This window comes from Schistocerca americana, chromosome 1 (assembly GCF_021461395.2).
Source record: "Schistocerca americana isolate TAMUIC-IGC-003095 chromosome 1, iqSchAmer2.1, whole genome shotgun sequence".
Lineage (NCBI taxonomy): Eukaryota > Metazoa > Arthropoda > Insecta > Orthoptera > Acrididae > Schistocerca > Schistocerca americana.
In genome coordinates this window covers 512,342,281-512,370,124 of record NC_060119.1, presented here as the reverse complement: position 1 = coordinate 512,370,124, position 27,844 = coordinate 512,342,281, and the positions used below count along the sequence as shown (strand labels likewise).

The window sequence follows — 27,844 nt, the reverse complement described above, 5'->3', positions numbered from 1 at the left end:
GAGTATGTCATCTTAGGCACTATATAACACTTGAAACACTTGATGATGGCACTTTGAAACCGAAATCATGATTGTGTAAGTGTAAATTTATCACTGTAAATAAACAACAGTCTAATGGCCACACTGACTTTAAAGAAATGTTCTTTATTAGTTTGCATCAGCATGTTTTATGAACTGCTTCAAGTGAGCTGAGCAGTGACCAAAACTGTTCCTTACTCATCTGCAGTTCTGTCTAAATAAAACTATTAATTACCGTAGAGTGCCTGAAAGCATTAATTTTTTTTCATCAGGTGTGCCTGGTGGAAGGAAAATGTTTGTTTTCGTCATTCAAATGACTCTTCACTTTGTGTCGACTATGGGGAATAAACAAGCAACTGTTTCATTGTTAGTAAAATATGTTGTTCAAAAATTATCATGAGAACTATGCTATAGTAATATTTATAAAATGATGTATGTGTAAGTATTATATCATTTCAACACATTTAAGTGACGACTGATGGAAGTTATCTGTAATGTAACTTCAAACACTCCCTTGATTTATTTTCCTCTGTTAGTCACCTTTGTAAGAATTACATCCGCAACAGTTTGGCTGTTGATAGAAATTGCCTCTGATTAAAAAAAAAATGATTCATGACTATTTTGTATAGTTTAGGTGCTTCAAATTGACAGTGACACTCTGAATATTCACACTAAATGGTGCTACACTCTCGTCATGGCTAATTACGTGCTACGGAAGGAGGGCTGTATAAACTGCTGTCATAAGTGGTTCTTTATGCGACAAAAACAAATAAATTCAACAGTTTTTAAGAAATACTTGTGGTGTGTCTTAGCAGCTGTGATTTTGGCACTGCATTTATTTTGTTGTATTCTTTCTGCATAAAAGAATCTCATGGTGGGTTTTGACATGTCAGATTGGACCATTCTCGTTTGAGTTTCATACATATAATTTTTTTTCTGTAGAATGTTAACCATGCTATGGTATTATAAATATAAAACCTGGCAGGATTATGCATATGTTGTATGTTGTACTGATTTGTACTGATTTATTAATATTAGTAGATCATAGAAGATAGGTATAATTCTGTCAAGTTTGGTATGCATGTTGCTATATGTATGACTCAAGTCTATTTCCCTGCAGTAGATCTGAAAATCATTCATATAAACATAATTTTCCAGGTTTTGCATTTTTAATACTGTGGAATGTTTTACATTCTGTGAAAGAAATTTTATCTATAAAACACTCGGCTGATTACTTCTTGTATAACCTAAACCTACACAGAAGTTACTTAAGTATCTGAAAGCTTTACATTACTGGCTATACAAAATACTAGTTATATGTGGCATGACTTTCATAAAAATGGTTTCTCAGTTAAAAAAAAAAAAAAAAAAATCTACTGACTTGTATGTCAACCTAATGATTTACTGCTCTGTGCTGTGCAATGCAAGACATTACAATGAGGTATTTATATTTTTGAAGTATGCTAAATCAATAACTTGTAAGATTACTGACACTACATTCATACACACTTGATAACAGTTTGTATAAGGAGCTGTTACTAGCCACAGTGGATACGGAACACAAATGTCCACAACCACCAGTGAAACGTGGAAAGTCACAGTGCTTAGTTTAAAGTGTTTGTCGTTATCCTTAGCATACACGTGATACATTGTTGATGGAGAACACTTCACAGTAGTGTATTATATGTCTCCCATTATATAGTAAATGAACTAGAGATATGCATTATATATATTGTTATCTTTTTAGAATGTCTGCCACACTATAAGGTGAAGGGTTAATGATGTTACATTAACAAACTTTTGTAATTGTACTAATTTATGAGCATGGTAAAATATGAAAACATATTGTTTTTTCTTCTATAAGTTCTCTACTGATTTTATTGTAGTTGAGAGAGCACACAGACAAATGTTGTTAGTAATACTAAGGTGTAAACTTAATAGTGGCATACGGTATTTATATTCTTCTGGCTGATGATTTGCACTCATATGATTTTGATCCTGTACAGTGGGAAATTGCAATTACACCTGTGTACCATAGTGGGCTGACACTCCTTATTCGAAACAGTTGTTTCCGACATGAATAACAGATATTTTATTTAGAATAAACTGTGAAATGATTTTCTGACAACCTCAGCCCACTTCCCACTTCTTCTTCTCACTTCCATTCTCTTGCACTCCTCCACCTTCTCCTCCCTGTGTGCATTCTTTCCTTCTATTCTATCCTCAGCCATAAGTTTATGTAGTTTCACAGGAGAATAAGAGAATACTAAGAGCCATCTCTTCAGCGTACTCTATATGCACTTCAAAGAATCTGTAAAATATAATTAATTAGATACATCTTAAATTGACTGCGTTTCATGAAATGATCATGTTTTAAATAACTCTGATGTGGGATAATTTGATTTTTTTAGTCTTCTCTGTTGTACCCTTTTTCTGAATGCACTGAGATAAGGGAAACTGATTAACATAGTTGTTACATACTTTTTAGTGTAATTCAGAATGGATTGTACATTTTCTGGTCTTCCTTTAATTCCTATTTCCTCTTTTCAGCTTTCTGAAAGCATCTTACATCATCTTATTTCCTAAATTAAAATACTGTCAGATATTACATCTGTTTGTCATAAACAGGCTCGTTAGCAAAAAAATTTTTGTTGCTTGGTTATCCGATTTCTTTATTTTTATTTTTGTAGCACATTTTCTCTTTAGGTCATTTTCACTGATGTAAAGTAGTCCACGTGCCATTAATGCTGGTGAAAGTGCCACCTGATGTTAAGACTTCTCATAGTAAAAATGCGTGCACATAATCTTCAGTACTCAAATTGCATATTACTGTAACTGCCTCTTCCATCTTTGTTGAATGGATTTTTGATCCATAGGGAGTTTGCATACTGGTGAAGTCCACATTTGTACCATATATATAGAGAAAAAAATGGAAGCTGCATAGATCTTTCATCTAACTTTTTTCCTTACAGGTACCTGACTGGCAGACATATCTAAAATAAATTTTATACTTGGCTTTCTTGTCTTCCTAAAGTTATTTTAAGTTTGTGTGATTGTTGATACAGTGATGAAAAACTATGTTGTTATTTAGGGACAATATATTCTCATTTCTTTGTAATACATACATAAATCATTGTAAATGATTCTGTGTGCTTCTTTCAGTAAACTCTAAGCTGCTGGTATCCAATACTAGTCCCAAGCATTTTTTTTTTTTTTAATTGAAGACTTCATTGCAGGCATTGCCTGCAGGACAATCCAGAAGAAGAAATCTCTAGTTTGTAATATCCTCCATCTCCCCTCCCCCTTCCATACTTTTGTGGTACCATAAGGTGCATAACTGACAAATATTTAAAATTTATGATTTAACATCAACAGCTTTAAAGAGAACTGGTGTCTTGCAGTTAATCTGCTGCCTCAACACTAACAATTGTTGCATGCTGTACGTAATATAACATTCATTTTTAAAAGTTTTTGTGTTCGGCCTACTACAGTAGTATTCTATAAATTAGATATATAACGTAGTGTTCACAGAAGTATCATTGTGCAAGCCTCTCAGTTGTGTTGATAGTTTTCTTCTTTGTTACTATGCTAGTCAGTAGAATAAAGCCTGTTGATAGATATCTTGCATATTATTTCTTTGCTTTGTCTTTGAATCTGTGTTAAACTAAAAACTTAATGTAGATCAGTATAACATACGTGAATAAATTTATTGTTTCACTGTAGTAGCTGTAGTCATTCTTTACTATTTACTAACAGAGCTTCTCATACAGTGATGATTTACTCGTATTTTTATTGTTAGGCAGTGTTATGATATTTAAAACAACATTGTTGTTTTTGTTGGTACTTATTTCCTGCTGCAAGAACTCTCTCCATACACACACACACACACACACACACACACACACACACACACACACACAGATTGTGCCAACATTCCTCAGATTTCTCATAGCTAGTAAAATATTTCATTTTGTTGACTGTGCATTCTCTTCTATTTAACATGATTATTGGTTCTGTAGCTCTCAGCTTTAGTTTGCCTGGATGTGGAATTTGGTTTTGCAAAAGTTGATTTTCTGTCATTCTGAAGGATGAAGCAGTGGAAGGGGCTCTGAGGGAGATAGGGCTTCTGTAGTGGCTGGTGCACCCAAAGTACAAACCTTCAGACACATGGACAGCAACAGCTGAGGTGGCTTCTAGTCTTCTGCTGCATGTTGTTCACACCAGAACTGTTATTTTTTAAATATTTTGGAACCTAAGAAGTAAATTTATTGGTGAAGATAGTTGTTCATTGTTTGACTACTGTGAAGCAAATACACATTTCAAATTGTGATTTAAATTTGATACTTGTGTGTGTTACAACAAGAGTTAATATGAGGATAAGAGAAAAACCTCGTATATTGTGTTTCCAGGCTAATATGCAATAATTCTGGTTATAGAGAGTAGATTTTTATAGAGATTTTTACAGAGTTCAGAACTCAGTATGTGCACGAATTTATATTGCTGTATTGTAATCAGCGGAAAAAAAAGCTTCCAGCTATTCCTTAAATTATGTAATTTAAAAATACGTTATTAAGAATAATTGTACAAAATTTTTGAGAAAAGTCTATCCTCCAACAAACTGAATGGAATAGTAGATTTGTGACTGACATAGTATAAGCACAAGAATCAAGATTAGCAAAACTGTCAGATTTAACCTCCTTGGTACATAGCAATAATACTTAGTGTGTTAATGAAATGCAATACTGAAATTATATTTTTCCATGAAATTAATTTTGTTAGCATTAACATTCTGTGTGAAATAATTCAAATTTGTAATGTGAAAGCTGGAAGCATATTGTGACACATTATTGAATAGTACATAGTGACCTCATTCCTGGTGTTCGTGAAAGTTGAAGTATGTCATTGGCACAGCAGGATACAAACGTATTCCAGTTTCCACATGTTGTTTCCAAACCTACTTCATAATCGCAAAGTTCTCTACAAATATAAAAACAAAACTTCAAGGAACAAAATATTTTCTAAATCTGTTGTCCTGAGATCTTTTCAGAAACAAAATGTGGCTAGGAAGAAATAAGTGAAAGCTTAAAAGTATGAGTAAAAGCCAAGGAGTAGTCTCTATTCACTCTGAATAAAAACAGCAGTCAGGAAAGAAAAAGTGAAAACATAGAGCAGTGAGCATCCCTTTCAGACACACACAAATTACAAAAACGACATAGTGTCATTGTTGGGATAAGAAAGCACTTAGAGTACATTTGATGTGACACTAATACCCATAGAAGATAACATTAGTTAATTCTCTGTGATAGATCACTTATGTACCTCCCACACACTTATTTCCTCTCCATTGCAGTGAGTGAGAAAAAAAATGTTTTTGTACCCCTATCAGTTCAACATATTTGTTACTACACAATGTCTAGTGTGTGTTACAGCTTGATCTTTGTTGATATCAGTTGGATGTTAAACTCTGATCACCTTAAATCTTTATTTTCATTCATACCTGAGTGGAAAGTGCCTTTCATTGCTGGCAGATTGAGGCTGTGTAGACAATGATGGAGAAAAACTAACATGTAATTGACATTTGAAAATAACCTATTGATAAAATTCTTAGAATATGAGAGCATGATAACGCTATGAAGTTGTACAGAGACTCAGTCATTGAATTTCATCTGGTAATATGGTGACATAACCGGGAAATGTTTAAAAAACAACTCCCAAGTGTTGAAGCCTGATTTCATATAAATACATATCTACTTCAACATCTGGGACTTGAGGAAAATGAAGTTATTGTTTCACTAGTCAGTCTGAAGAGAGAAATACTTGAAAGATTATGAAAAAATTTTAAATATCATATTCGTGGAATTCACCAGTAATAGAAATACCCCAAACATTGCTCCTCACTGATCAAGCACCATCTGCTAATATGTTGCTGTTTTCCTACATTGATCTCTTTCTACTGTTTCTATGAATAATTTTTATCAGGTTTTGTGTCATTGTTCTTATTGTTTCCATCTACCAAGGGAAATTTTTGATTTTGAGAGATCAGAATTGAGCACGCATTTCCTGGTATCAATCAGATGGGTAATGATTTTTAATAAAGGTGAACATCATGTCTTATTCATTGAAATGTCTTTTTAAAACTTTCATTTGGACTTAGGTTAAGGTTATGGTCTTGTTTTGGTGTTGTTGCTGTTCGCTTTGATTAGTGGTTGCTGTGCCATTGACAAAAATTTCCGTACTGTAACAACTTCCTCCACTTATTCCTGTTTGTGGATTGAATGATCTTCCAGCTGTAAAATTTGCTATATGAAAAATTAAATCATGAAGATAATTTAGAAACGTTTATATAGAAGTATGTATTGTGTTTCTTCTGAAAGGTACTGGAGGCTTGTTTCATAATTATTTAAGTGGACAAAATGGTGCTTAAGCAGTTTCAAATGTTCTGCAGATCGATGAGAAATATAAGGAATCTATTCAGAACTACATTTCATTAAATAGCCACTGGTACTTCCTTTTCTGCAAGTATTCACCATTTTAATGAAGTGTAATGAGACTGTCACTCCTTTTATCATTATACAGTCTTAAATGACAAGTGGGCAGAGAAGCACTAATTAGGCAAAGGATGGTTGGTTACCACTTTTTCTGTAATATCACTGCCACTTTAACAATCTTCTTTTGTTAAGTTTAAGTGAGCTGTTTTAAGACATCTATATTTGTGATACAGATTTGTGTCAAACAATCCCCTCCTCACACACACACAGAAAGAGAGAGAGAGAGAGAGAGAGAGAGAGAGAGAGAGAGAGAGAGAGAGAGAGAGAGAGGGGGGGGGGGGGGAAGAGAGAGATGAGCTTCCTGTATGAAACAGTTTTCACAGTTCTCCCAACATTCACATTGAAAGCATTGTTGTGCAGTTGAAGGATTTGTAAGTAAGTGAACAATATTTTTCTTTTCATGTGAGACTTTCTCAAAGTTCTTCATTAAACCAACCTACTGCTATTAAATCCATGACAATGTTTGGCTGTTTGAAACAGTTTTCCCAAAATTGAAATTATGAGCATCGTTGTGCATTTGAAATATTATATACTTCCTATTATTCATTGCTAAGTGAAACAGTATTTTTCTTTGAAGTGAGACTTTCTCAGGATATTGCATGAAGCCAGCCTTCTTCTATTAAATCCATGACAGTGTTTTTGTATTGTAAATGAATGGATAAAATTTATATTTGTTTGCTAGAATCTGGTTGAAGAAATAATTATCTTTTTATGGTTTAGCCTTTAATATTTATTGTATGATGATATGTCAAAAGCATTTATTTTTGTAAACATTTTCTTGTAACTGGAATGTATTTATGCCATTGTTATGTTAAAGTTTTCATTTTGTTGCATATATTTACAACTGCATATGTTTTCATAACATTTCTAATAAACAGAAATATTATCTGAAACTTAATAATTTTTCCATACTTCTTATTTGGAATAGAATATATCTGTTGATATATTTACTCAAAGACCAAGGATGTATCTGGTATACAATGCAGGTTTTCAAACTGGCCACATTGGAAATAGGGAGCAGTTCTTGGGAAGACAAATGCGATTTTGGGTTGAGCCTCTGCGGATTAGAAAATTTTCTCGTAAATTCATTTACCCCTTTCTTCCTTTTGTAAATAGGTATGAACTGTAGTGCCAAATGCTGAAAGTTGTTAATGAAACATTACAGTAAATAAACAAACATCATCTGGATCACAAATTTTTATTTATAGACAACCCATTTCAATCTGTGCTGCAGACCATCTTCAAGTATGGTGGCGCTAAGTGCAGTATGTTAGTGTTGATAAATAGCACTTTACTGCGCCAGACCTGAAGATGATCTTCATTGACGATTGAAACCGGCTGTTGGTAAATAAAAAGTTGTGATCCAGATGGTGTTTGTTTCACACATTGTTGACAAACTGCACTTTGCAGTGCCAGACCTGAATATGATGTGCACCAAAAATAGAAACCAGTTATCAGTAAATAAAAAGTTGTGACCCAGAAGTTCTTTGTTTATTTCTTGCAACAAAAGATACATGTTTCCTAAGACATGGTGTCAAGTATCAAACATTACAGTAGTATTTGTGATATGATACAGCCTATTGGAAGTATTTAGATCATAATTACTACATTATTGTCTTCAACTTTAACTGTGAAACTGTAAATCAGTTTTTGAGACACTTTTGTGTGATTCTTATGAATAATCAGCCTCAACATAATCATCACTCCCACCACTGCATGTCCAAATTTTTATTAGGGTGGTAAGTATTTTTCTGATTTCACACAGTGACCTACATAATATGATGTATTTTGGTTACATAAGAGTTCTAAAATTAAGGAATTTCTGAGCAGACTTGTACTTATTGTGGATGACTTTTACTTCTTACCATAATGTTCTCTTTTCCTTTTTTAAATTGCTTGGTAAAACAATTAAGAGGTCAAGGAGGAAACCTTCTTACATTGCTGTTGGTATTAACTTATTGGAACTCACCATTATTCAGCCACCAATTTATGATACAGAGTTGGAGTATAATTTAAATTAAACTGATTTTGTAATGCTTTATCGTTTTCTGAAAGCTAACTTACAGGCATACTTTCATCTGTCGATCATTTTAGTTGAGTTCATAGTAAAGGATTGCGTTGTTAAAGATTCAGTTAGAATACAATTAATTAATGTGGCTGTGATGTTTTTACGAAAAGAACATTTTTTAGAATGTTTCTTCCCAAATAAAAAATAATAATTAACGCAAAGGATTTTCAAAAGTTTACTGTGTGATTTGAACATATATTTTGATATTGGTGAAAATGGCACTGTCATGATTATTGATACCAGTTTCATATTGGTCTTCAGGGACATCTTTCTCTTGCGCTCTATCTTTAAATCTAAGCAACTTGATGCTGCACGATGATATTTTTTTACTATTGTATGCTGTATCTGAATTCCGTCTTAAAACTGTAGTAACCATCGAAATATAAATATGTAACATTTAAGAACTATTACAGAATTTGTGGGAGGTACAAAGATTTGCATTAAGAAAAACAATAATAATAATAATAATAATTATCATCATTTGCAGCATTGTGTAAGCCTATTATAAAAAGGCACTGATGCAGTGTTTTGCATGTAAATATAGCTGCTTATTTACTTGAAGCAGCTTCTCCCTTGGGCTCACAAGATGGAGACTAAACTATTTAAGACTTTCCTACTACAAAAAATATCTGAAGTGTTCAGTAGAAAGTGAAAACAGGATTTCTGTGTCAGTAAGCAGCATCACAAATCGTGATCCCAAGAACTTGTGTGAAAGAAAACAGTCACTGTATATGTGAAAGCTGTAACAAGCTACTTTAGGAGTGTAGATATGACAAATTATTAGTGCTGTTTTAATACTCATTATCTCAATTAAGTGCTATTACACCTGTGAAATTGTTAGTTTGACTGTTGCACCAGTTTCTACTAAAAATTTGAAATTGCAAGCAGGTGTAATAAATTGCTGGTAGTGAATTTAAGTGCATCGCATGATGTAAAATTAGATAGACAAACATATTTCATGGAGATGTTTCAATGAGAAATGTGTTCATAAGGATGGCAGGGCCCAAATGGTGTTATAAATATGAAGGTTACCTCTGTAGTTTGAAAAAGGTTAGTGCAGTATGTAGCTGTCATTGTCCATTAGTGTAACATAGATGCAGTGGAAGCAGTTCTGTGATCTATACTAATTTGAACAAAAAGATAGGAAGAAATTAAAACATTTCTTTAAAATGAATGCATCTCTTTTTTTAATGACTCCATTCCATGTGGGACATTAAATTCACAAAACAAAAAGGAGGAGAGGAAGGTGGAGTAGCTGCTCAAGTGTAAACCAGTTAGGTTATTAGGCTGACAACTCCAAGTGGTGTATTAGTTCATGTGTTATGCTGACCTGTTTTAAAGAATTATGTATGCTATTGGTCCATGCAACTGGCATAAGGCTTGCATTTTTTCCTTCACATTTGTGGTAGTTGTGCTCTTACATACTAAGGTTGTGCTACAATCTTATTATGGGTGCCATCGGTGTTCTGTCCACAATGCTGTGTGGATCATCAAATACTGTAAGCATTTTATAAATGTTTTTTAGCATTTGTTGAGAAAGCCCATTGTTGTTGTTGATGGTGTCGTCAGTTTGAATGGTTTCATACAGCTTTCCTGCTTGCATATCTTATGCAGTCCTCTTAATCTCTGCATAACTACTGCTTATAATCGTCAAGTGGATTAAATTAACTGATAATTAATTAAAGTAAATAAAGTATTTCTTTTGATTAAAAAACAGTCTTGTCCTGGAAAATGACTTCCCTCAAAGTGTTAACCTGAAGCAACAATCAATTACTCGTCTGTTTCATTTGCTGTTATGATGGGTGAAATTTTGATATTCTGGCGTTCTTGGCAGCAGCTTTCTGAAGCAAATTGCTTGGGGAAGAAAAATGTTGGAAGCTGTACATTTGAGATCTCCACACGTATAAAATTATAAATTGACATATTGCATGAGACACCAAAAGCATTTGAAGCCATCCTGGCCACCCATGCCTCAGAGGATTGGCATGAGTCCCAGATGTACATACTTGTTAGGTTTTGTCCCAAATATGTTCAACATAAATGATATCAGGTGATCCGGAGACCACACAAGTACTCTGATGTACATGGACCATTTCTCAAACCATTCTGACACAATTCCAAAACAACAAGGTGGGACACTGTTGTGATGAAAGTACAAGTCATTTGTGGGTGAAAAAGTGGTTACTTGTGTATTATTCATTAGTGAGTGAATGACAGTGGCAGACTGACAGGACCATTGGTGTGTACCAATGTGTAGTGCTGCTGCTTAGTCCAAGGCACATTTTTACATGCTTTGATTGTCTGTGATCACATCGTCATTGACAAGATATTAAATCTTAATCATTTTTCTTCCTTCATGCTTTGATCACCTTGTGAAGTCTCTGTTGATCCATTAGGGGTTACCAGAGATTGAGAAGTCATGACATCCCGGAACGTATGGTCCTAGTATGCCAATATTGATTATTTTTAAGAGGTGCCTGAAGATGGCATAATGAATTGCTGAAACTGGTAGGGAAAATAAAATAAAATCTCAATTGCACAGCTGTTCGGTGAATTTCATTGTTAAACACCTTGTGAAGTATTCTCACCTCTCCCCTAACCTATGGTCCATAATGTGTTATGAACAGAAATTCACTTATGGGTGGTGGCTCTTGTACCTCATAGCATCTGGATGGTCTGGCTGTTCATTTGTTGTTGGAGTTGGTGGTGGTAGTGGTGGTGCTGGTGGTGGTAGTGCTGGTGCCGTACTCTGGCATTAAATGGACAAGTAATTTGCTGCAATGTGGTCAGTCGGTCTGGTATTTTAATCCACAGTAATAATTGGTGACCCATCAATGTATTTCCAATGGCAGCTGAATCAGCAAACTGCATTTTTTTGTGAAATTGATTTATTTGCGGTACACCAGTGACACAGTAGCATATGAAAATTTCAGTGGTTGCAAGAACTCGGAAATGGAATGTCCCTTCAGGCACATATAATCTAACCAGGATCAAATACGCTGATATAAGATGTGTTGCCTATCCTGTACTTGATTGTAAGACTGACTGTCGGTACAAGGTCTGAAGGTGACACACCAAACTACTTTGTTCATACTTGCAACATGAGTATTCTTTTTCCAACCCAGCAGTTACATTGCTTAAATTGCCCTGAGATTGCCTTGGGATGTCCTTATTTTGTATTTTGGCATATATACATGTTTATCACCTCATTTTAGAAAGAGATCTCCAGTATTTGTTGGAAAGTGGGAAGCAGCAAAAGCCAGAATGTTGAGTCAGAATGTAATCTTCATTGTATAAAAACATGATGTGTCTTGCTAGGAATAGAGTTAAGCATCACATTAGTCGAGATACTGCACTTCTATTCAAGGAGCAGGATTCATATCTGTGCCACTGTATTCTGGCTTAGGATTTTTACAATTTCTTCAAATCATTTCAGTTGAATGCATATTATTTATTTATTTATTTATTGTTTTTGAATCACCAATCTTCTGACTGGGTTGATGCGCCACACCACGAATACCTCTCCTGTGCCAATCTTTTCATCTCAGGGTAGCCCATGCAACCTCAGCCCTCAGTTATTTGTTTGATGTCTTCCTCGACAGTTTTTACCCCCTAATACCATGGAATTTATTCCTCAGTGTTTCAACAGATGGATTATCATCCTGTCTCTTCTTCCTGTCAGTGTTCCCCATGTATTTCTTTACATGGCAATTCTGCGGAGATCCTCCTCATTCCTTACCTTATCAGTCCACCAAATTTTGAACATTCTTCTGTAGCATCATATCACAAATGTGTCGATTCTCTTCTGTTCTCGTTTTCCCTTGGTCCATGTTTCATTACCATACAATGCTATCCTCCAAATCGACATTCTCAGACATTTCTTCCTCAAATTATGGCTTATGTTTCATGCCAGTAAACTTATCTTGACCAGGAATCCCCTTTTTACTGGCACTAGTCTGCTTTTTATGTCCTCATTACTCTGTCCGTCATGGATTACTTTGCTGCCTAGATAGCATAATTCCTTAATTTTGTGTACCTCATGATCACCAATACTGATTGAAGTTTCTTGCTGTTCTCATTTCTGCTACTTTCCATTACTTTGGTCTTTCTTCGATTTACTTTCAGTCCATATTGTGAACTCATTGTTCATTCAGTTCAACAGATCCTGTAATTCTTCTTCACTTTCACTGAGGATAGTGAATCTTACCATTGATAACCTTTCACCCTGAATTTAAAGTCCACTCTTGAACCTTTCTGTTATTTCTGTCATTGCTTCCTCAATATACAGATTGAACAGCAGGGGTGAAGGACTACACCCCTGTCTATTACATACTTCTCAATCCGAGCACTGTGTTCATGGTCTTCCACTCATATTTTCCTTCTTGGTTCCTGTACATATTGTACGTCACTCACCTTTCCCTATGGATTACCCCTAATTGTCATACACTTCTTCCAGGTTGACAAATCATATGAAAGTATCTTTATTTTTCTTCAGTCTTGCTTCCATTATCAACTCCGACATCAGAAATGCCTCTCTGGTGCCTTTACCTTTCCTAAAGCCAAACTAATTGTCATCTAACAGATCCTCAATTTCCTTTTCCATTCTTCTGTATATTGTTCTTATCAGCAACTTGGATGCATGAATTGTTAAGCTGATTGTGCAGTAATTCTCGGACTTGTTGGCTTTCACAATCTTCAGAATTGTGTGGATAATGTTTTCCCAAAAGTCTGCTCATATATCATTAGTCTCATACGTTCTGCACACCAAAAAGAATAGTCATTCTGTTGCCGCTTACCCCAATGATTGTAAAAATTCTGATCTAGCCCTTTTGCCTTGTATGATCTTAAGTCCTCCAAAGCCGTTTTAAAGTCTGATTCTGATGTGGGGTTCCCTATATCTTCCCTGTTGGTTTCTGTCCTGTTCCTTCTTCTATCTTGTCATCAGACAAGTGCTCTGCCTCTCGGAGGCCTTCAGTGTATTCTTTTCAGTTTTCCACTCCCTCCTTTGCATTTAACAGTGGAATTCTCATTGCACTCTTAGTGCTAACACTCTTGCTTTTAATTTCACTGAAGATAGTTTGACTTTTCTGTATACTGAGTCAGTCCTTCTGACAGTCATTTCTTTGTTAGTTTCTTCACATTAAAGCAACTTTGATTTCATGAGGAACTGTTGTGCACAGCAACCATAGACTATATGGAAGGAGAAGCACACAGCAATCAGCCACAGTCCCATTAGTTTTTATTATTCTTGCATATCTAAATTTCGGCTATTAGGTCTGCAAGAGTAATAAAAACTAATGGGATTGTGACCGATTGCTGTGTGCCTCTTATTCCTTTTTTACATTTTTAATGCACCCATCGCACCTTAGTTTCCCTGCACTTCTTATTTATATAATTCCTGATTGACTTTTATTTCTATTTTCTCAAATTTCCCTTAACACTTTTGTACTTCCTTCGTTTGGCGATCAATCGGAGTTTTTCTTCTGTTACCCATGGTTTCCTTGCTATTAACTTCCTTGTACCTATGTTTTTCTTTCCAACTTCCATAAATACCATTTTTTAGAGACATCCATTCCTCTTCAACTGAACTGCCTACTGAACTACTCATTATCGCAGCATGTATAGCCTCAGGTAACTTCAACCATATTTCTTCATTCCTTAACATTTCTGTATCCCACTTCTTTGCATCCTGGTTCTTCCTGACTAATCTCTTAAAATTCAGCCTGCTCTTCATCATTACTAAATTGTAATCTGAGTCTATATCTGCTCCTGAGTATGTCCTACAGTCTTACTATGTGAGTTTGGAATCTCTGCATGGCCATTCTGTTATCTAACTGAAATCTTTCGGTTCTCCTGGCCGTTTGCAAGTATAGCTCTTCCGCTTGTGTTTCTTGAACAGAATATTTGCTAATACTTGTTGAAAATTATTGCAGAACTCAATTAGTCTTTCATCTCTCTCATACCTACTACCAAGCCCATACTCTCCCATAACCCCTCCTTCTGCTTCCTCCCCGAAAACTGCATTCCAATCCTCCATAACTGTTACATTTTCATTTCCCTTTATGTACTGAACTACCCATTCAGTATCCTCGTTTACTTTCTCTATATCTTCTGCTGCCCACGATGTCGGCATGTATACCTGAATTGTCTTTGTCAGAGTTGGTTTGCTATCAGCTCTGATGAGAACGACACTGTCACTGAACTGTTCGCAATAACTTGTTCTTGCCCTCCTTCCCTATTCATAACAAATCATACTCCCGTTATATCATTTTCTGCTGCTAGTAATAGAACCCTATATTCACCTGACCAGAAATCCTCGTCTTCTTTCCATTTCACTTCACATATCTAGATTAAGCCTTAACATTTCCCTTTTGAGATTTTATAGCTGCCCTACCAATTCAAACTCCTGACATTCCAGGCCCCAACTCGTAGAGCTATTCAATCTTGTTCTCATGGTCACCTCCCCATTGGCAGTCCCCTCCTAGAGATCTGAATGTGGGACTAGTCTGGAATCTTTTGGCAGTGGAGAGATCATCATGACACTTTTTTTCAATTACGGGTCACATCTACTGTGGATACACATTATGTGTCTTTAATGTAGTGGTCTCCATTGTTTTCTGCAATCCCATGCCATTGATCATTGCTGATTTCTCTGCCTTTTAGGAGAAAGTTCCCGCCCCAGTGGCAAGAGAGTGCGCTAAACCTCAGTCGGTTAATCTGCCGTCTTTGACAAGCCTGTTGGCAGTATGGGGGTGACTTTCTATGTCGGAAGTCCGCGTCATCATCACTGATGATTTTTATTCAGAATTTAAGCAGTGTCAGGGTTCAGACCCAGGACCAGTGACATTTTGATTACTAGTCTAAGATGCTACTCCTGGATCAGGGGTCCATCTTATGCTTATATGGTTCCTAAAGTATTCCACAATTGATTCTGTAATGTATCTTTACCCTGTCACAGTGAGATATTACACACAGTGACGTCACAAAGGATTTGCACCCCCCTCCCCACCCCCACCCCTCTGGCAAATAATTTTTGGGGGCCTTGTGGTAATAGTAAATCTTGAAAGAACAAATAAGAAAACAGACATTCTCACATCGTAATCTAGATTAAAAGTGAAATAAACTCACTTGTTGATGCACGCCATGTAGGGGGGCAGGAATATAAAATAAAATATAGTGCATGTGTCTCTCATTGGGTAGACTGATCACCTGGTGCAAGTCATTTTAATTGATGATGCCACTTCAGCGAGTTGTCATTGAGGATAAAATTAAGAGCAGAGAAAATCTCCAGTGTGGCCAGGAATCGAACCTGGCCCCTTGCATAGCAGTCTGCCATGCTGACCTTTCAACTGTGGATGCAGACACTTCTTGTAGAATAAACATCATCTCAGTTTTTCGAAGTGAAACTATATGCTAAAGCACACACATCTTTCCAGTTCCCGTAAGCTTAGCACTCAAAAAAATTTTGTACAATGTCTACCAAGTTTAGAGAACACACGTCTTATGTTCAGTGCTTAGAACTTCTTGGATGCTGAGATATGGAGTTTCTAAGAAAATTTTTAATTAATTTCAATTTAGAAAATCATCATCTTGATGTAGTAGAAGCAACTTGTGGAGTCCAGTACAGCTGGAGAGCTGTGCTATTATGGAGATTAGTTACAAGAAAAATATTTTCGACAAACAAACACTTTGTGAGGTCTTTAATCGACACCGTGTTTCCTTTCTTTCCAAATTCTTTTGACATAAGTCTTTTTAGGCTAATAAGTTCAAATGAACAATTTATGGTAGAATCTGATTCATACTTCCTAATGATTTTCTGCTCTGAATATCTTCATTTTCTAACTTAAAAACACAAATAGGATGTAAGAAAGAAAAATAGTAATTGACATTCTGATGGCTGATAAAATGTTTGTTTCGCAGGATGATGATTCTTCTGGAAAAGCTGGAATTCTCGGGAATTACATTTTATCTGGATAAATCAGGGAAATTTCATAAAATCTCAGAAAATTCTGTGTTTCAACCTTTGATTGAAACAGAATTTATTGTTTTATGAACGACAAATTTTAAAATACTTATTATTTCAAAGTGTATTCATTCCATATAAATTATCGATATTTAAAAACTGCAGTTAAACTGCTGCTTGTGGCTACTATATAGTTCAGCTGAGATTAAAGAAAAGTCATTATTATGTTATGCTGCCCTCCCTCCCCGTGCTCACCATTAATTAATTTCCATTAATTTATCAGGAGCTTCTTGACTCCATCTTCCTCCTCTCACCTGGAATTCTCAGGGATTTTTTTATTTTATTTTTTATTTTTTTTCCTCCAGTGGTTTCGTTGTTGAATTGAAATATCAACACAAGAATTGAAAACTGTGTCTTGAAAAGAGTGTATCCACAGTTCTATGATTTGCAGTAAGCTCACCAAAAAATTTCTTCACTTTGTGGATATATTTTGAGATCAACTCTGGACAATGCTCCAAACTTCGCTAGTACTATTGATTTTTCTACTACAATTTCAAAATAGTTTCTTAAGGTGACTTGATTATTTCTTGCAGCTTGAAGAAGTTGGAAAGAACACCTAATTGAGCACTAATTCTTCAGAATCACTGTAACATTTGTCAGTTGCAATAGTTTCACTCAATTGTTAGTATCGAACTGCAGAAGCACCAAAGAAGACATAAATGCATTGTATTTTCTGTTATAAATGTTGCAGTTCCATTTCATTCATGACTAAACTGTTGCAGATCCACTTTATTTGTGACTGAATGATTTAGTACTGAATTTAAGTCATGTGTTGAATAATGTATGAGCTCAGCATTTGGGACAAATGCTTCAATTCTTGACTGTGGACCTGTGTGTGTGCGCCATTCATAGATGCAGCATTGGCGTATCTTTGACCTCTGCAGCTGTCCACTTGTATGTTGTCATTCTTTTCTAAATTAGTTATTATTTCTTTTCCAAAACTCTCAGCATCAAAGCCCCTTACCTCATGGAATTCCTTTTATTTCAAACTGCTTACAATGACACTAAGTTGGTCCTTTCTTGATACAACTGGAGTTGTGTCTACAGTCAGTGAAAAAATGGCTGCTGTTTAATTTCATGGATGACCCGTTATGAAACACAATTATTTAACAGTTGTAACACATCGTTTTGAATTTATGGGCTTTCACGTGAAAGATTTACCTGGAGAAGAGACATGTGTAGAAAATATTGTTCTAGAAATTATAGCCTTCATTTGGTTGTGTCCTTCATCGAAATGCATATTAATGGTTTTGTCTTGTTTCCTCATGCTGTAAGTAGTAGATGGATTTAAATGTGAAGCACAAGTTTTGTGTACTTTTTATTTTCTTGCTTAGACCTTGCGTCATTAATTTGTCTATTGTGCCTTGCATTTTCTCCACCTCCAAACAACCGTCTTGCTATACAGTATACTGTGTTTAAAGTAGGGGAGAGCATACATAAAATTGTTCAGTTTTGTGGCCTGTATTAGTATAATTGTAATAGTAATCACAGTTGAACGATCTTTTGGTCTCAGTGTCTCTAAGGAAAGGGCATTGAGGCTTGCCTGGCATGCTGTTTATAAATTTTAGCTTAGTCTCTTCATTCAGTTTGCCTTGGAATAATCCTTTATCGATGCTAAAATGTGCAGTTTGCTGATTATTTTGAATTTGAGTAGTACAATGTCTTGCTGGTGAATCAGTGTTTATTACTGGTGGTCCGTTTTCAAAGCTAGTATTACATTCTCTATGAACTTACAAAGTGTTAGAATCTTCCCTCGTTGAGTTTTTATGACAGTACTGACTTTTACTTTCAACTTTTAAATCCTCAGACGTTTCTCTGATTTCACTTTTGTCACTAATTTTAGTAGATATCTCTTCTGGGCATGTAGCTGAACACTGGATGCTTGTATTTATGTTCATTGTCTTTTTAACTTCTTCACCTTGGCAGACTTCAATTTTCTGTATTTGAGCTCTACTTAAATATTGCCTATTACTACATATTGTAGTTTTAACTTAATGCAAACATTTAAGAGCAACCCATGTAAGAAAAAACAGCAATAAGTTTAAGATTAATGCGAGTACACTATACAAGAAGAGTAATTAAACTGAATTATGAAGATGCCTGTTGTAAGCAGTTGTAATATCAGGATCATTTTCTGTTGGCAGTTCACTTGCTTTGTAACACTACATCCATTACAAAAATTTAAAAAAAAAAAAATGAACTTATTGATTTATTATTGGATGGATAAAAAACTACTCACCAAGTGACGGCAGGAGGATAGAAATATAAAAAAATGATTTAACATATGCAAGCTTTCAGAGCCAGAGGCTCCTTCATCTGGCAGAAGGGTTGAAGGGAAAGGAAGAGAGGTGACCAGAAGAAGGAGCCACTGGCTCCGAAAGCTTGCATATATAAAACCCTTTTTATATGTGTGTTTTCCTGCCGCTGCTTGGTGAGCAGATTTATTGTGTGTCCAATTACATCACATTGTCAAAAATTGATTATTTTTGTCGTTGTGGAATTGTTACCAAAAGGGCCTGTCATTTTCAATACCAACTGAAGGAAATACGCAGTGACGAAGGTAGTACATTGCTGAGTGCTAGCTGACGTAATAGCCACTGCTTGTGTAAAAAAAATAGCACTGGTGAAATCTGTACGCTGCATGTAGTGCTGGCCGCCATACACTGTAACATTCTTGTTAACATTAAACCTGGAAAGGTACAAAATAATTGCTAGCACACTTCTGTTTGCATTTCATACATGAGTTTACATGGCTAAATTATAAGTAAGAATACATTTTTAAATAAATCATACTTCTGCATCCCCTTCGTGTGGTCACCACCTCCCCCTTTCCCCCACCCCTCCTGCACAGCAAGGCCATTATTTACGCCGCTGGTTAACTGATTTCCTTTCTTATCTTCTGTGAACAGGGAAAACCGACTGTAAGGAATAAAAATTCAGTTCATTAAAATAGCTGTCTCTCAACATATATAGAATTTGTCATCGTGCCATTAAGGGAAGAAGCCTTAAAAATCACAACTGAGTGAAATTCTGAATATATTCCATTAATGACACCATATTGTATTGAAACTGTTAAAATATTAATATTTTATTACATATTACAAGTTTTATTTTGGTGCTTAAAACATCACATGTATCATTAATGGCTTGATGTTATGGACTACATTACCTTACCATCGATTATTATTTGGGCCTCGTGTCAGTAGTGTCCTTAAACTTAGATAGGAAATGTGAAACATTTGTAACAGAAGTCAGATTGAGAACATACTAGTGTACACTTTATAGTGGCTAAAACAGAATAATGATTTTGGGGTGGCCATATGTTTGTGGGCTTGGAGATAATGGGTTGGGTGTTGTAGGGTAAGTAGGGTAGGTAGTGGTGATACTGGTGCTGGTGTTACTGTGATTAGGTGGCAGGGCAGGGCAGGGCGGGGGGGGGGGGGGGTCAGTTTCATCATGCATTATGGCCTTAAACTTAAAGAAATAGATGAAAAATAATTAGGTGTTGGATAATATAGTTTGGAGTCTCAGTGATAAGGTATTAATTTATGCCTTTTAAATTTGACTGTTTATTCCTGTTTTTCTGGCATGTACATATTTGAGGCTTTCCAAACTATGGATGAATTGGAACAAAAAGTACATCTAATCTAACCTGAACACACCTAACAGCAGTGTTCTAAAGTGGTGTTGTGTAGTAACTGCGAATAATTCTTTCAAGTGGTATTGCCACATTTTGGAGTGCAGGAGTCATGAGTGGGCCTTCATTGGTTCAGACAAGATACAGAGGCTGCAGGACACAGCCTTGTTATGAATGTTACACACCTTAGTGGGCATCCCACCTGTCCTCTGGTGATACAAGATGTTGACGACCAATGTTTATCTTACCTGTCATATGTCTCAAAAGCTGCACATCCAGAAACTAGCGATGTCTGAAAAAAACGAAGCCTGGAAACACAGGCAACCCTTGTGGTCACTGGGATTGAGAGAACTCATTTCTGAGTCATTACCATTTCAATGTATCACATCGAAGCCATCATTTGCATCATTGCTGTACCATACATAACGTCCATTTGTGAAATATCAGTTTTCATGTGTCAATATTTTAGACTGATTTTCAAAATCAAAGGTAAATATCGAAGTGCACACTCCGGTTATATCAGGAAATGTTGAAAAATTTTCTGAATCCAAGCACGTGTTGTACTACAACAGATGATCTCTCATTTTCAAGATCCCCTGCATGCTGGTTGTCACACACTGCAATAGCTCTACGATGGTTGTAAAACAGCTTTTGTATATTTTCAAAGAATGGTTTGTCTCCTTAGCCCAATAGTTCTGCCTCACGTGTCAAGTGGGAAGGTTGCTTGTTTCTGCACCACCGCAGCATCGTGGACACCTGCACAGCTGTTTCTCAGTGTTGCTTGGGTCTTCATGTGTTTCACGTGTCGTTTGGTTTATGGTATTATTTGTTGTATGTCTGTTGGTAGTGGCGTAGTCCGCTTCATAATGTCAACCTTGCGTTCAAAGTGTGTTCTGAGAAAAGGTACAATAAGCTTTAGTTTTGGCAAATCCAAGCATTTCATGCAGCCTGTGGTTTTGGAGATACATAACTGGGCTGTTGATACCATTCACCTGACATCTGATAAAGTCCATAAAGCCCATTTTGATTCTGGTAACTATGTTTTTTTCTTTAAGTTTTTTGATTCCCTGTAAGTCGGAAGGTTGCTTTTGTGTCATGGTTCTCAAGTTCTCTTTAAGCATCGTTATGGTTCCGTAAGTATGGTGCTTTGTGCTGAAGCAGAACTGAATTGCACAATATTTCAAGTGTTCAGTCTCTCACTGGAGGTTGATGACAGATTACTTAAGGAGCTTTTGCTTCCTTAAGGTTATGTGAGGAATATAAGATCTGAATGCTGCTGTTATTCTGGTTCAGGTGACACCACCATAGTTTCCTAAATAAATGTTTTTTTTTTTTTTTTTTTTTTGTTACTGTACTATTTCAGTTGGCACAACGTTATGATGTTAGACTGGAATTTAGAAATCAGCCCATTTCTTTGTCAGACTAAGTTCCTTATTGGTCTTATTAAAAATGAAAGGGAAAAAAAGTCTGTACTTTCGAGGCAACAACATACTAATTATTGTGTGTGTGTGTGTGTGTGTGTGTGTGTGTTTTTATTTCATGAAACAAGCATGTAAATTCTTGAAGTGGGTACTGATCTCCTGGTAAAAGTTTTTTGGGAAAAAGAAATCTCTCTTCAGCTTCTTACATTGTACAGTTTTCTGTGCTACTTCTGATGGCTCTTTCCATGCTTGCATTTATAGCTCCATTTATTACTATATTACTACACTATTGAAGAATGGGAGATGAAAATATCAAGCTACTCATATTGTTCTTTAACGACCCATAAGAATATCTAACATTATGTTAGACTTGGTATAAAATGATCTCCATGTTTCCCAGATATCATTTAGTGGTATTGTGTGAGGCACTTCACATATTTTGTAAGTTTTTTCATGTGATGTAGATTCTGCAATGAAATTGTGAAAGTGCTGACATTGAGATAGAGGGTAAACATTCTCCAGTATACAAAGTTATTGAAATAGTACATTAGTGAGGACTCCTTTTTATCACTTTTATTTACCTATGTTCAAATGTGGAGATATTCACTTGTATGGGAATGTCATACTGGATTTATTTAATTTTCTTGGTGCAATACCTTTCCAAAAGACAAGCTTTGTCAATTTCATCCACACGTTTTTAACATAAATGACTGTGTTTAACTTCCTTGCAAAATGATACCTATTTTTGCGTATTCATTATCATGAGTCCAGATGAGGCATACTATGTTTTCCCTGCTGCTAAAACTTTAGTCAGTGTCATACGTGTAAGTTGCTATCTCGTATGACAATTTTGTAGTATCAGCTGACTGTGAGGGATCTTGTTGAATGCTTTTTATTAAAGTAAAAATATGATGTCTGCTTTTGCACTTAGAGCATTTCTTGAAGCATATCACCGTGTTTGCCACATGAAGGTTCTCAGTTATGAAAAAGAAAAGGTTATTCATGAAAAGTGATGCTCTTCTAGTGTGCCAATAGATGTGAGATTCAGAGATTCTGTGCTCACAAGATTAGAACATTTGATTTAACAAGCAGTATTCTGCTATTAAATAACTGTAGAACCTACATGTTATTAGAGACTTATCCTGTCCTTGTAGCAGAAAAATTGATTCTCTTAATGACAAGTTTCTTGTAGGCAGCTTGTTTGGCATCCTTTAAAATATAACCTATTTTGAATAGGCCTATTCATTAACAATATTGCTGACTTCCTGCAGCCGACTGTTGCCACATTTTCTGTGATTTCTGACTGAGGAACTTCAGACATTTATTTTCGTCTTGTAAATGTCAGTCAAAATCATGGCCTGTCTATATTTGAAATTTTTTAGGTTTCATGATGTAGTTGTTTTATAACAGATTTTGAATATAATTACAGAATTAATGAAATCACACTATTTGTTAAATTCTCTTCATTGTAGGAAGAAACACCACAAGGCTTTTTTGAAGATCATGGACTTGGTTAAAACAAGAACACCTGCATCTCCATCTGCTTTGCGGAATGAGCTTTTTGAATCCATGTTCCAAGAAAGACATCTTTTCCCTTCTCTAAATGATGCAGCAAAGTATTATTAGATGTTTTGTAAAACAGAACTTCATAAAGAAAGTTTTGTAACATAGAAAGAAAACGCTTTCAGTATTTTATGTACTTAATTTTAGTAAGATATTTAATCAAAAAGCAGAATTTGCCACATTTTTTTTCTGTTGTGTCACTGTTTCATTATTATATTTGATGTACTTGTCATTAATAATCAAAGTTTGTCACGCTTATATATGGAAGTATTAATACTGTATAAGTAATAAATTGCAAGTACTCAGATATGTATTATGGTGGGTGTGGAATGTTTGATGATTGTGTGAATACTCTTGTGCTAATATTTCTCAATTTTGGAAGAGGTGATTGGGAGTCCTCCAGTTTCCCCCTCCTCCTCCCCCTCCCTCAACCTCCCCCCTCCCACCCCTTCCATCTCTCCTCACCATGTTTCCCTATAAATGTGCTTTGACTTTCTTGTTGTATGGATGTGGTTCTGTGCAAACTAGTAGTGTTTAATGGGTATAAAATGTTACTGACAATTGGTGAGGGAACTGCATACAATATTTTTTTTTTTCTCTTCCTGAAGATTAGAGCTGTGCATTCCACTAGATTCAGCTTGTTGTGCCATCCCAGAATCTTTACTGATTTAGGAAAGTAGCTGCTTGGCTGAGTCAACTTGCTATTGAGTTGAGATCAACTTGCTGGCACCAGAGCAGCATGGCTCAATACACTGATCATATCTGTACAGATTCTTGGTCAGGCCTACTATCCAATCACATCTACATGCTAGTACACAAACTGTAGGATTTACTCATCAATTGTGTGTACCATACAGTGCCTTGCATCCATTTGCTACAACCCTGTGAATCTCTAACACAAAATGCCCAACACTTATCCTTCCTCTTAATACTGTTGTAAAATATGAACAGTTTTTTTATGGGTATACAGTATGTACTGCTTTAGAGAAAGGTGACTGGTGCACATACTAAATATGAGTCATACCTCAGTACAAATAGTAGACTGAAGGTACAAGTAAACTCAATATGGAACACAGCACCACATGGTAGTGGCGAAGTGGTGGCTCAGTAATCAGCCGTAGAGGCTAGCCTTCAGGGATGGGTTGAGCAGGCTGAATCCAGCTGTATGCATGATGTTATTTGACAAGCAGCTCATGCTGAACTTCATTTTTTGTGTTTCTCTCTGTGCAAATGTTTGTTGAACAGAGAGCAATTGGTGCAATAAAAACATTCCACAGCAGATAGAGTACTTATTTACCTTATATTAAATTGTAGAATTTAGCTTGCTAAAAACTTATACACTTTTGTTGTTCTGAAAGACAATAATGGGACTGCCCATATTTTGACATACCAGTTTTGTTATAAAAGAAATATGCATTTAGTGATTTTACATAATGTTTGTTACATTACATTGGTTTACAAAACAGGTAACACAGCTACATTTACCAAAAAGCTTTTTACAGTTGGATGCTTTCATTGTAACTTTTTATGCAACATTAATTTCAGCTAAATTCTAAAAAGAAGAGTGTTGGTTTTTGTTATAATGTGGGTAAAACAAATTGTATTGTCTTGCAAGTGTTTACAGGAATTGTTAGTGTCTGAATGTGTATTTCAGTATCACAAAGTGTTAAAAACAGTGGTGCAGATAAGAGCAGCATGAAAAAGTTTATACATCTTGAGTTTTGGAACCCGAATTAATTCCTGGAACAAAAGAAGGATAGGTAAAAAAAGGAAAATATATTTATCATAAATATACAAATGTTTGGCTTGAGGCTAAATAACTTAAGCCTGGTGTTAAGTTTGTCTGCTCTTTGCTAAAGGCTTTGAGCGACTATGACCTTAGAAGCTAGAGACTCATAAAATTTTTTCATGTTGTTCCCTGCTGAATTTGCACATGCCATTCAAACATAGATATCAGTTTCATTTATTTCTCATAAATCATGTGTTGCACTCATTTCTTTTCAATGAACAGTGGTCTTGTGACACTCTTCAGTGAAGATTGTTTTGACCAGTGTACTGTTGTTTGTACAATGTTAGGTATTATATCTGTAATGTTACACACATGACAATTATATATGGTAGAGGGCTTTTGCTCAGGTATAATTGCTACATATTTTATACTTGCACAGAATGCTGCTCTTGTTAAAAATGTTTACTACCGGATACCAGTTTTAATCCTTGCTCGATAAAGTGCAGTAATAATTATTGACCCTTTAAATGTTGTTGTTCTAATCTTGTGCTGACCATGCCGGGTTGAAACAGTTTTCACACAACTTCTAATTGTAATTTGTTAATTTATCTGGCACAAATCAAATGATGTATACCCAGAAACTTAATCCAATTCATCATTTATGTATGTTAAATTTTGGAAGTTGTTATTGTGTGGCTATCATGTAAATGGATTTTTTTAGTTTTGTTTTTCTTTGTGATAGCACAGAGCCTAGAATCTCTGACTGTTTCTAAATTTAGTTACAATTATGAATTTTGTGTATTTTTTTATAATAGTTTCTTGCTGGGAGGTCTAGTTTTTCAGTCCCGTGACTGTGTAAAGTGAGTGTTTTTTGTAAGTGTATTAGATGGAGATGTGGTTGTTTTTATATGTTTTTGCAGATACTTTTACTAAAAGAGGCATTGATGTGAAGTGAGATCATTATTTTATTCCTGTTATGTAGAATTAAAGCAGAGGTGTTCTGTTAGTGGAGCATGTTGATTACTGTTCAGACATGTACATTTTATGAAACAGATAGCTTTGGATATGTTTGTTAGCCAATTTGATTACAGTATTGGCTGTGTATATGTAGTGTTTAAATATGTTACTGTATGAAATGTGAGAGAGTGATTAAAGATTGGAAACTCATCTTACCTAATTCATTGGTACCATTAAATTGTGGTTTATTAATCACACATTAAATGATCTTTTTTTAAGCATGACTTTTATACAATACATTTAAAATGCAGTCTGCAGACTTAACATTCTCTTTGAGGCACCAGGGAAGATTATGGCACGGTAAAGCCGCTGGAATTGCATTTGGGATTGGTGGGTTTAAATTCAACCACCCAGCCTTCCATATTTAGGTTTTCTGTGAGTTTTCTTGCATCACATATGGTGAAAGATGGTGTAGTCACTTTGAAGAGGACACATCCTGCACCTTCACCTTCTTGTCAAATTTGAGCCTGTGCTCTGTTTCCAGCTACATCATTATCAGTGGGACATTAAACCTTCATCTTCCTTCATTTTTTTTCTTTTCATTTCTTTCTTTTGAGGAGGGCGTCGTAAAGAAGCTACTTTTCCATGACTCAAATCTGCAGTGTATATAATAACATGAAATAATCCGTATTGTCTATTCTGTGTTACCAGGGTGGAACCAATATGAATGAGTCTCTTGAACTGTGAACGTACTGAATGCATCATGTATTCAAACTTCTGTGATCCAATGAAGAAGGAAATGGGAGGTGGGATGCTGACCTGTGAACATCAGTAGTTGCTTTGATGAACAAGAAAGAGGGAGCACTCTGGTGTTGAAATTCATTGTTATGTGTTCCTACAGCTTGGGTAAAAGGAACCATAAGGGCTTTGTGTGATGCATTGGGGATTGTATTATTGATATTGATCCTTAATTTATGAGGATATTATTAGCTCCACACCCTTTGAAATTGCAGTGCTGTTTTGACAATTTTAAACATTTTCCATTTACTACACATAGGATTTAATTAAACATGAGTTGTACACATTACATTTATAGCAAAGATATGAAACTTCATGGCAGATTAAACCTGTGTGCCAGATCGAGACTCGAACTTGGGACTTTGCCCGTGAAAGGCAAAGGTCCCGAGTTCGAGTCTCGGGCTGGCACACAGTTTTAATCTGCCAGGAGGTTCCAAATTTATATTAAACATTTTGTTATTTGGTGTACTGTACAGTTCCTAAAGCCTATCAATTCAAGCTCTTCTTACGTAATATGCCAGCTGACAAAAGTTGGCTGTAAGCGGTAGCCACAAGTATTATGAGTTTTAAAGGTGTTTGACCATATATTTGTTCTTGACTGGCAGTTGATTTTCAAAAATATGTATGTTGTAGCATTCTTCTTCTCCTAGAAACGATTCTTCTGAGAAAATAGAAGACATTTATCATTAGCAATTATAAGTTCAGGAGAGATTTATTTACGGAAATCACTCGTTTCAGGGGAAGGGACAGGGGTGAGGGGCTGTAGAACTTTTTGTAAAAGATATGATACGATGTGTGCATTTCACAGCTGCTTGCAAACTAAATACACCTTAAAAGAGCAATATGAATGGGGATTTTGAGAAAATATGTCTGTTTGAATAAATTTGGATGTGAAATTTATTTTAATTTCTGTATTGCGAAAATCATGAAAGATAAGAATCAAATAAAACTAGCAGATGTGGTGTTAAATCATAATGAACAATTACAAGAGCCCAAAGTGAATTTATTGGGTGAACAGATTACCATTTCTTTTTATGTAGTAAGGTTAAGAGGGCAAACTAAGAAAAGTAATTATTTCAGTT

General features: G+C 35.5%; 1 protein-coding gene across 2 annotated transcripts in view; it reads left to right on the top strand.

Annotated features, from left to right (window-relative positions):
• LOC124604909 (AP-1 complex subunit sigma-2) overlaps positions 1-26,174 on the top strand; it is a 64,194-nt gene extending 38,020 nt beyond the window's left edge. Inside the window, exon 5 of one of the 2 annotated variants that reach the window (XM_047136518.1) lies at positions 23,188-26,174. In XM_047136518.1, coding sequence (XP_046992474.1) covers positions 23,188-23,232 — 45 coding nt within the window. In that variant the 3' untranslated portion in view covers positions 23,233-26,174. Of the gene's footprint in view, positions 1-4,105; positions 5,667-23,187 lie in introns of those variants that run through there. The other variant, XM_047136519.1, reaches the window with a different exon arrangement.
• Positions 26,175-27,844: the final 1,670 nt, after the last annotated feature.